The 12,060-nt window shown below is 31.1% G+C and overlaps 1 protein-coding gene across 1 annotated transcript; it reads left to right on the top strand.

Annotated features, from left to right (window-relative positions):
- The first annotated feature begins 893 nt into the window (after nucleotides 1-893).
- On the top strand, nucleotides 894-11,831 carry LOC130897298 (uncharacterized). The gene is made up of 6 exons (XM_057806073.1): nucleotides 894-1,066; nucleotides 7,810-8,037; nucleotides 11,123-11,222; nucleotides 11,279-11,380; nucleotides 11,437-11,595; nucleotides 11,647-11,831. Exons 1-6 carry the CDS (start codon nucleotides 957-959, stop codon nucleotides 11,704-11,706), a joined length of 759 nt encoding a protein of 252 aa, XP_057662056.1. The 5' UTR covers nucleotides 894-956; the 3' UTR covers nucleotides 11,707-11,831.
- Nucleotides 11,832-12,060: the final 229 nt, after the last annotated feature.

Below are 12,060 nucleotides of genomic sequence, written 5' to 3'. Positions count from 1 at the left end.
TACATCATGATATTATTGAGTGATTTATTATGAAATATAGTTGCAACATTTGGAACAATCTTAAAATCAAAACAAAAAAATGTGGTACCGCGTATCATTAACTATATACTACCACTACAACACTTAGAGAGACCGAAGTAAACTCTTTCAGTCTCTGAAGGTAATTTTGATATTGAACCGCGTTTCAGACAACTCCAAGTGTTAATGTAGTGGCAATAAATAATAGTGCATATGAATTTCAACCTTAGTTCCAAAAATTCTAATTTAAAGGATAAAAACCTGAAATTTTTTGTTTTATTATTGCTAGTTCAATAATGACGAGTATATTGTGAAGAAAAATGTACATGCTACAAAGTATCCACATCATGTTATAGTATAAATTTATCTGGAAATATATTTGTTTTGTCGACTTAATTGTATTTTGAATAAATAATTTAAAATCTTATTATTGAGTAGAGGCTCTAATTAAATAATAATTATTGTTGTTTCTAACATGAATCCTAGCACGTGTCCTCTCGATGTATAATTAACAATTATACTTCATTTATAATTCATAATTCTAGAAAATATAAAAGATTAGCAAAGAAACGACAATCATTCATATAAAAATGAAGTCCTTTTATAAAACGTACTACGAATCAACTTTCAAAATGTTGAAATATTTAGGGATTTGGTCACAAAACTTTGAAAAAAAAAATAAAAATAGTTATCTTACTTATTGTGTTGCTACAAATTTCTTTTTTCTTTTTATGGCTAATTTTATACGATTTATTTCTATATTGAATCAAACAGATTTTAAGCATATTATTTCGCGTGCTTATGCATTTCCGTTATCTTGTCTGCCGGTCATGAAGTCTTTTTTCTTCTTCAAAAATCGCTCCGATCTTCAAAAAATTCAACAACATTTCAATAATTTCCAACCAGAGGACGATGATACCAATTTCATCATAAAAACTATGAAAGTTTATCGCGTTTTAAAAAAATCTGCAGAGTGTTTAGCAGTTATGATAATTACAATCGATACAACAACAATGTTTTTTGGCTATTATGACGTTGTGCCATTGTGGTGAGTCACTATAAATATCATACTAATGCCTGCTTTTTAAAATTACTATATTTTAATAAGATCTTTGAAATATAATACTCATTTCCTCACTTTTGATAAAATTCGATTTTATCAAAGTATGGATATCAAATGTTACTTAATGCGATGTTAAAATAGTTTGCAATAGTTTTTCATGAATACGGTTTTTGAGAAAAAATTGTGGAAAATCAATTAAAGAAATTACTTATTTTAAATGATTACTTTGAAGTATAAGTATATATATTGGATACCTAGATTCGTTTGTCGAAGTTGTTTTCTTACCAACACGATTCCCGATAGAATAATTTTATGACCTTTACTGTCGCTGTAGCTCTTATCGTTCAGATTTCGTACACTCATTAATTTTCTTAGTCTTTGCATCCTTAATAATCTTGGTCTTCTTCTCTTTCTGTTCTCCTATGGAAACCACTTCATTATTTTTTTGGCAATCTTTCCTCCCCCATTCAGGTTAATTTCCTTGTGTCGTTTCTGTCCTGATCTAACCTTGACGTTCTATTTGCTCTTCTTGATGCGTCAATTTCATTGGCTTCTATTTTTTGCTTAGTTATTCTCCACGTTTCCGATTCAGTTATCGTTGTTTTCTTTTTAAGTATTCCACAGTATTCCATTTAGTGTTTTAGTTATTGTTCTTGCTCTGTTTATTCTACATTTTATTTCTCATCATTCTCATCATCATCTCTCGTTACAATTTCGTTGTTTTCTAGTTGTACTGTACTGTCTTTTCTACGTTCCGATTTTCCGTATTCTACCTTCAATTTTCGTGCTATGTATTCTATGTCATCTGTGTCGATTGCGCTTATAATTTAAATCTTAATTCCTTTCCATTTCTTCTTTCGAATGGTTAGAGCTTTTTGTTAGAAAAATGCAACACTTTTGACTTATGCTTTTGTTGACTGTGAAAGATTCTGATACTCTATTTCCGATTTTTACTGCAGACTTCATTATTATTATTTATTTTTTTTCTGAATGGCCTTTGTATATGATTAATTTTTTTCAGAAGCTTCCCATGATTTTGATATGGTATGTAATTGTAAGCCTTTCGTAAATCTATAAACACCTTGTCTGTACAAGACCTTTCAGCTCTAAACGCATTCTGTTCTTCTTTGTAATAAGTGTATTCGTACTCTATTATATTCTTTGTTATATACACTGCTCATTGTAGTTATTACTGATATTCCATGCCTCACCGATGAATGCTGCATTTTTTATGTATAGATGTATAAATTTTATTTACTGTATATAAATAATCTCATGTTTTATCAGCAAATACTTGTAAAAATTAAATTATATATATATATATATATATATATATATATATATATATATATATATATATAAACTATAATTAAAATTTATAGTTTTAAACTAATTACATTTATTAGTTTTGAGTATTTGTAATAAACAGCCTATTCTGTTTATTTTAATCCAGTCAAGCTGGATTTACCTGGTATTATTCAAGCACATATCAATTTATTTCCTAGTTAAATAATAGTCTTATTTGAATAATCGTTCCTTTGTCTAGTTTCTAGTTTAAATTGTTATTATTGAGAATATTTGTTTGATATTACGAATTCTATTAGAGTGGTTGTAGTTGTATTCTGTAAGTTTTATAATTTATCCAATTGTTAATCTAAATTATTACTATGTCTGAAACCGCCGGTAGTCTGGATAATCCAGCAATAAGCTTAAGAGATAAATTTAAAAAATTGATAAGAAATAGAGGGAGCAATGAACAAAAATTAACTATTCTAGAAAAATATTTAATATACAGGGTTCAGTTAAAAAACGAAGTTTAAATGATGTTGAATTAAGATCAAATACAGGGTTTAAACTATTAGAATTCGATAAGATAGAATCAGAAATTGAATCTTTGTGCGAAGAAGATTTAGAAGCCCATTATAAGGATCGGGAAGATTTTCAAAATAGATTCTATTTCGTTCAAAACTTTTTGTCCCAGTATATAAATAATGAACGCAAATCTATTGCCATTATTGAACAGCAAAGTTCAAAATCTTAATCCTTCTCAATCACATGCTGCAGTTCCATCCACAATTACTGATTCTCTACAAAAGGTTTTGCGACCTAAAATAAAATTGCCTACATTTTCTGGAGATTATGAACAGTGACTCAACTTTAAACTAAATTTCACTTCCATCATTATGAGTAATGTAAGGTTGACAGATTTACAAAAATTCCAATTTTTAAAAGCTTCATTAGAAGGTTTTCCATCAAAGTATATTGAGGTTTTAGAAGCCTCAGAGACACCATTTGAAATGGGCCATTTTGTGCGATAAATTCGATAAAAAACAGTTTCTGTTAGATACGTATTTTCAAATAATATTTAAAATATTTTTTAGTCATTTGACTAAAGTAGATGATGGTAAGAGCTCAATTTCCATTTCCTATTTTTTGCCACATCGTGGCGTGTTAAAAGAATCGAGCTTAACTACTAAACTGAGGACAGTATTCGATGCAATCTGTGTTAGCTCCACTGGTTGGTCCTTGAATGATTTACAGTATGATGGAACTTAAGTCCAAAATGATATCATAAATATTCTACTTCGTTTTAGAACTTATACATATGTCGTCTCGGCTGATGTTTTTAAAATGTTCAGATCAGAGTTTTCGACTTATCGATTAAATACTGTATCGTATGGAACCACGTCCGTATTTGTCTATTGTCTGTATAAGAAAACTCGCTGCTGAGTATATTCATGAGTATCCTAGGGCGTGTGAAATTATTTTAAAAGATATTTATGTAGATGATCTTTTGACGGGATCTAATGATCAAGATGAACTTACCAGTTTTAGCAAACAAATATATTCAATTCTAGAGTTAGCCCATTTTATCTTGAGAAAATGGATTTCCAATGACGCGCGGATATTATTCAATTTAAATATTCAAATATTTCCAATACAGTATTGAATATAGGTAAAAATGGAGGTTGTAAAACCTTGGGAATTCAATGGATGCCTACAACTGACACTTTGCAATATAATACTGAACCATTCACATACAATTATACAATACAATTACTAAATAATCACTAAAAGGTACATACTATCTACTATTGCTCAAATTTACGACCCTTTACGCCTTTTAAGTCCAATTATAATCACTTCAAAGATCATTATTCAATGTTTGAGGAGTCTGACCTACTGATCTTGAAAAATTATTTTTGAAAATCTATAGTAGTTTAAGCCAAATTGCCAAATAGCCAAAATTGCATACTTAGAGACTTCAATCTTATTGAATTGCACTGTTTTTGCGATGCGTCAAAGGATGCATATGCAGCTGCTGTATATTTAAGAAGCAGAAATTATAACAATGAATTCCAGTCACATATATTATATGCTAAGAGTAAAGTATCTCCTCTTAAGACTATTACAATTCCCTAGTTAGATCTATGCGCTTCTCTGCTACGAGCTCAATTGGTTGATCTTGTGAAAGAGGCACTTTCACTACAAGTTCCGATATTTATATGGTCTGATTCAGAGGTGGCTCTTAGTTGGATTAGAACAGAGCCTAGTTTGTTACAAGTTTTTGTATCGAATAGAGTATCCAAAATTTAATCCTTAACTAATTTAGAAGATTGGAGATACGTTAACACCAAAGAAAATCCAACAGATCTAGTCTCTCTTGCTATTCCTGTAGAAATTTCACACAATTCCCTTTTGTGGTGGACAGGACCTGAATTTCCTAAAAATTCTGGTTCTAATTTCATAAACACAGACTAATTAAATCAATTGACCAATTACCAGACGTTAGAAAGAAAGCTGCTATATTACAAGTTGTGAATAAAGACCATTTTCCTCTATTCACTAAATATTCGTGTCTATCCAAGTTGAAACGAATCACCGCTTTATGTATTCGATTTATGTGTAATCTCGAAAGAAACATGGATAATGAACCTCTAGTCACTGGTCCCATTACCGAATGGACTGGATAACGCCAACATTTCACTCAATTTGAAAGTTTCATTTCAGAGAATTCAGTGTTATCCAGAAGTTCCCTATTATACAAAAAACAGAAGCTTTCTTCCTTAACGCCCTTCATTATGATACAGGACTTATGCGAGTAGGAGGTCGCCTGAAAAATACTTATCTGAGCTATGATGCTAAGCACCCTATTCTATTAGATTCAAATCATCCATATACTAGATTAATTTTTGAGCATAAACATAAGGCTCTCCTGCATCCAAGTTCTCTATTATTATTAGCCTCAATTAGACAATTCTATTGGCCTATCTAAGGTCGTAATCTTGCAAAGAAAACTGTTAAGAATTGTTTAACATGTTTTCGATTTAATCATACTCCATTAGTTTCACGTATGTCCAGTCTACCAGATAGCCGATTAAGATTCAAATTTCCCTTTGAGATAACCGGTATTGATTATACAGGTCCCTTTTTTATCTAAACAAACAAGGAAAAGGGGCCAGGTTAACAAAATGCTATCTATGTATTTTTGTATGCTTTTGTACATTTAGAAATCATATCTAATTTAACTACAGAGAACTGCCTAGCATGTCTAACACGATTTACCTCTAGAAGAGGTCTTCCCGCAACTATTTCATCCGATAATGGCAGCACCTTTGTAGGAGCCAGAAATGAGTTGAGAGAATTAGGTAAATTCTTAAGAGTATACAAAGATTCAATTAATGACGGTACCATCGAAAAGGGCATAAACTGGATGTTTATACCACCATATACTTCAAATTGTGGCAGCTTATGGGATGCCGCTGCAAAAATCGCAAAACATCATTTAAAACGAGTACTTATTAGTAGGAATGTTACTTTTGAAGAATTTAATACTTTGGTGGTCCAAGTTGAAAGCATTCTGAATTATAGACCGCTATTTGCTATGTCAGACGATCTTAATGATTTAATGCAAATTACTTCTTCCCATTTACTTCTTGGTCGCTCTCCTAATTTCACTTCAGAACCTAATTTGCAACACATCAGTACATTTAAATGATCAAGGATTCAACATGTCCAGAAATTGACCCAACAGCTGTGGACACACTTTTCCAAACAGTACATATCGCAACTACATACGCAGTATAAATGGAAAGAAGTTAATGAGGGTTGTCTAGTGCTAATACGAAACATCAAGCAACCCCCTTACAAGTGGCCTATTGGCAGAATTTCCAGACTGATCCATAGTAATGATGGTGTCGCCCCTACTGCAGAAGTTAAAATGACGAGAGGAAGTGTGTTGAGATCAGTCACCTGTGCAAACTGCCATTGCAAGATGAGACAAATAATTAAACCAGTGTTAGCTTATTGGTTATAATAGTGTTGACAACAATATTTACTTTTTTTGGAGATACCCTTCAAAGAGGGAAGAATATGTATAAATTTTATTTACTGTATATAAATTATATCATGTTTTATCAGCAAATAATTGTAGAAATTAAAATTGTGGCAAAGTCGCCTATAACGGTGAGACATTGGGAGAGGAGAATTCGAGTTTGTACTTAGAACGAGAAACAAGTCTAGAAATACAGTCCGCTAAACCTATTTCGAAATCTATTTTCTTCCACCTATTAACTATTAGTGAAATATCTGACAATAGATTAAACTTAGTGAACATTTATAAAAAATATAAAAACTAACGACCCACAAATATCTGCAGTATAGAAATGGAAAATGCCAAACCTTTCAAAAATGTCCTCGCTTATCGCAACTTTTTTGAATTTACCTAATCCATTAAGCTACACTTCAAATAAAGAAGCACGGTGGGTGGAAATCCAACACAGTAGAGGAGGATTACGTAGACGACTTAATAAAAAACAAAATGGATTCCGCAGTGAAAACTTTAACGGGAACAACTAGCAACTTCAAGCAACAATGTAAATGTTCACGATCCTACTAACAATCCAATAAGTACTAATAAAACTATAGACGATGTTTTCTTTGAATTCATTAAATGTTGTCAATTTAAGTACAAATAGTAATGTAACATCTTTTTCACTTCAAATTAATAAAGCTCACAGTTGTACTTTTAATATTACTATTACAAAATGAAAATTGATAAAAGTTTTATCGAATTTTTTTAAGGCTACGGACGCAGAAAAATTTTTGTATGAAACTTGTGAGTAAAGTATCTTATTTTTTCACTCGAAGGAATTGCAGCACTCGCGAAAATCGTGAAAAAGGTATTACTTTACAGACTTGTTGCATAAATAACTATTACCACGGTTTTGTGATTATTTGAATATAAAAAAGCATTTTGATGTTCAATGTTATTCCAAATTCGCCTTTGTTATTATCAATATAATATATAATTTATTTGTGTTAAAAATCATTTTATTATGTTCGTGAAATTGTTCAATTCGCTTCTGTCATTTCACAAACATTTCCATTCACAAAATAGAACATTACTTTTAACACTCATATAAATAACTATTTTACGTGATTCATTAATAAAATCATTTTTTGATACTTTTGCTAGATAAATTTATTGTTTTTTCTTTCCAAGTGCACATGATATATAAAAGGATTTCCATTATAAGAGTTGGGGCGCCATATATCTTCAGAGAAATACCTATTTGCGAATATTAGTTACCAATAAGTAATTTCTAAACAGAAATTTTCTCATGTCCCAATTAAGTCTCATAAAGGGGTCAGTTTTAGATTCACTACAGAATTAAAGCAGTTTTTAGAAACCAAACAATATCAACACTATATTTTTCGTGTTTCAGGTGTCCTGTTAACTCATCATCTCCTTTTAAAGAAATTGTTTACGTTTATAATATTATAGCTTTGACATATATAACTACAACGTACATTTATATTCAACTTGTCTGCTCGGCAGTATTCATGTTTATAGGCATGCAATGTGATTTATATTGTAAATGTCTGTCTAGAGTGGAACGTTTAGATGGAGTTTTACTGAAAAATTTGGTACAACGTTACGAAAATATAATAAGGTAATGTAGATACTTTAATCATAGAAAATGTTCAAATAAATTCTTTAATTTGAAAATGTAAATCAAAACCCAACTTCTCAGTTTTTACCACTGTTAGTGTATTTTTTTCCGTCACTTTTTTCATAAAGTATAAATAAACATCTTATTCTTGGATAAGTTAAAAGGCAATGTATGGACTGACTAAGACTAAAAAAATAAAAGTTTTTTTACGTACCTACAATTTGGTTTCATAAGGAAACTATGATCGGGTTAAACTGATCATTGTTCGTAAAGTTCGGAAACTAACTCGGATCACGTTTATTATTATTCGGAAACTGATGGAGTTAATCGGGTATTTTTTGAACTTAAATTATTTTTTCTCCTTCAATGGCTGTAAACTATTAAATGTTATTTCAGCATAAAAATACCTTACTAGTATTAAACTTTATTAGAAAATCCACGTGTGGGGGTAAATCATCGATAACTGCTCAATAACAATTATTAAGCATCCAGAATCTATTAAATGATTATCATTGAAGAATTAACGCACAAAAAAGCGATAAAATAAAAAGTAGATCATGTTTTAAATTTGAGAATTTCGCCGAAAATTGAACGCAACGTTCGGAAACTGTGATCTAACCTCGTTCTGTGCTAGGTCTACAATCCAGCCGATAGATGATCTACCTGCACCCGGGTTATAGTTTGCGAAAATTCATGTAATGAACGAACTGTGCAAAAACTTAATTATTCGTACCTACCTACCTATATTTACAACATTCGATGTCTACGAGGAAATTTCTGATTATGTACAGATCTATAAACCAGGATAGGAATTCTGATTAAACAAGTGAATTGAAATAAAAAATCAAAATAAAAAAATATATTTATACTCCATAAATACATTAAGGATTAAAACGAAAAAGAATTTTGGTCCAGAAGATCCAGACCTGATGCGCTGAAGCCGCATGTTGCCACTCGGCTACATTTTTAATAAATCTGTCAAGTTTCTGCTATTTATCAATTGTAGAATAATAATCAGCTTATTATCCTCTATATTTTTACGTTAATTGTATGTAGTGAAAAAATTTAGCGTGGGGATCTAATACCTGTGTGTGTCAAAAACAGCCACGAAATATACATCTGCATAAAGTATGGAGGGAAGAGAACAACCTGCGTATATAGAAAGTGTTTATACCAGATACTTTTTCAACTTTTCTCCCATAAGAGATACTCCTCTATCTCTCAACTCTCCATAGCTGTAAGGGAGTACAATGTTGCCAGTTTTGTGTTATCATTAATCAAATGGATCATCAACGTGGGTCGTGAATTTCTGATCTGTTAGAAAATAGATAATCCATAAAATATTTGTTTGTTTAAGAGAGAAAGAAAAATGTTATTTTTTGGAAGGGATTGTAACGATTTTTAGGATGGGGAAATCGTGTTAAAAGTTCTCACTGCATACCGAAGAAAATGATCAAAATAGTTTCACCCATGTTTCGGTTAAAAATAAATAGTAATAACGCAAAGTTTTGTTTTTGATTAACTTCATTTGCATGATGATAAATATGATGAGCTAAGTAGCACATTTGCGTTCAATGCAACCAATTTGGCAACATTTCCAACGTTGTCATACACGTTGGGAACGTTTCTATAAAACAGTTCGGTAGTAATTTATTTCATCTTAATTTGAAGATGTTTTTTATATCTACAAGTGGAATGGAAACTAATAATGAAGGAACATTTTGTAAAGGCTCATTCAAACATGCCCGTGTACTCGGATGAGTAAAATGAGCGCGCATCAGTAGCAAGAGATTTGGTATTTACACATGCTAGTTTACTGGCATGCTTTTTCGCATGCAATTTCAGTTGAGGATACCATGGCTCTTTGAACGTAGCATACTTTTTCTTGTTGCCACTACTATAGGTATAATTGTCAGTGCCAATCAATCCTCTACTTACTACTCCGTGATAATACCTATGTCGATCTAATGTCTTCGATTTCATTTTTTACATCTTGAATTGATAACTTTGTATACTGAATTTATGGAGAATCTCTTCTGCAAGATGCAGCTTCTCGCTTATATTTATTGTTATAATAATCACATTTCATATTGCACAAACATTCTTTATTTATGTAAAGCTCAATTAATTGAATAGTTTCCTTTTCATTCCAATTGTGTTGTTGTTGTTTTATTTTTATTTTAATACGACTCGTAAAACAAACGGAAGGTACGTGCTAGTATATGTTCACACTTGCCAGTGCACTGCTGCTTTTGGACTCCTACTCTTTACAAGCACGATCAAGTAGCGCCGTGTCCGAGTACACTCGCATACCAGTGCACTAGTACCAGTAACTGTTCACATATATTAAGTTGGTACCACATGATGCGCTCAATACTTCTAACGTTGGACGCATCGTGTGGTCGTAGTACACATGTCATTCGAAAAATGTTTTGCTTCCAACGTTGGCCATGAAAGTCGGATTTTTTTGTCCCACGTAAAGGAATACCTAGTAGAACAAAGCTACAACCAATACTTGTACAATTACACTCACTTCTCTTCACCTTGCGTGTTAATGTTACGTGTTTTGTTTGCCAAAGTTGTCAGTATTATCAAGTTTATTTTAAAATAATTTATATCTGTTGTATGCTGTTCATCACTTTTTTGCCACATTTTCATAAGTAGGTTCAGGTAAGTTTCCAGCCTTCGTCCAATGTTCAGCCGTACAAAGGAACGCGAATGTTGGCGCGAACGTTGGACGCATCGTGTAGTACCGGCTCTATTTGAATACTAGTGGCTTGCTAGTAAAGCACTCGTATGAGCTAGCTGGCATGTTCGAATGAGCCTTAATTCTACTATGGTCTATTAAAGATAAAATCTGAGTATGTAAGAATATATTATGTTATTATATAATTTAGACAAAACGTAATATAAAATACTATAATTATTTTGAATGTAGTCTTAGCGTTTCGAAACAGATCATTTTGCTTTATAAACTTCGTAATGTTATTTTGTAGTACCCTACACTTTCTTATTTTTTTCCTACAAATCTCGACACAATCTGTATAACAGAAATTGATCTGTCGATATTCTTTTCTAATTTTAGGATTTTCGTTTTGTCTGAAAGAGTTTTTAGCGAAATATTTTTAGTTGAAATTATTTTTGTAACTTTGGGATTGTGCCTTAGACTTTTCGTAATTTCTATGGTAAGGAATGATTATTAAATCAATTATAACTGATTAATCTCAATTTTTGTTTACAGACAGAGAATTTCTTGGAACTCCCTATTCATATATCATCATTAATACTCGCATCTCTTTTGATATTACTCCCTTGCTGGTTTTCAACTACTGTTAAAACAAAGGTAACTCAGATCTATAGAAAATGTTGTAGAAATAATTCAAAATTCAATAATTTCAGAGCGACAGAATTTCTACAGCTGTTTATTCATTACCTTGGTACAACTGTCAATCTTTAAGAGTAAAAAAGGATCTGGTTCAATTTATTCGTATAACTGAAAGGCCAATTGAATTTACTGGGATGGGACTTGTCACTCTTTCTACTGATACGTTCATTAATGTGGGTAGTTATTTGATTAAATCTATATATTTTCTTAAAATATTGTTTCAGATGATGCGCACCACTTTTTCATTCTACACGTTTTTGGATTTTCTAAATCAACGAGAATAATCTAGAAACCTAGAAAAACGTTCATATACTTAATTAAAAATATTGCACATTTAATCTAATCGCACAATCACTGATTTACAAATAAACAATCAAATTAAAAATATATCTTTAAATAATATATTTCATTTACAAGAATATACAAATCAACATTATTCAATCAAATATTATATTTACAGTTCCTTGGTTAATTTTTTATTGTTCACTCGCATGAATAGATAGTTATGAATATAATCGAAGAATAGAAAGAGAGAGAGAGAGAGAGAGAAATGCTTTATTACCAAAAAATTGTTGCAATTTGTAGACAAAATCTTGTAAAAACTAAGAAACAAACAAAAAAATAACTAAATAAAGATA

This window comes from Diorhabda carinulata, chromosome 8, assembly GCF_026250575.1.
Source record: "Diorhabda carinulata isolate Delta chromosome 8, icDioCari1.1, whole genome shotgun sequence".
NCBI lineage: Eukaryota > Metazoa > Arthropoda > Insecta > Coleoptera > Chrysomelidae > Diorhabda > Diorhabda carinulata.
Note: the sequence above shows the minus strand (reverse complement) of the source record. Positions and strands in the feature narration are given on the sequence as shown.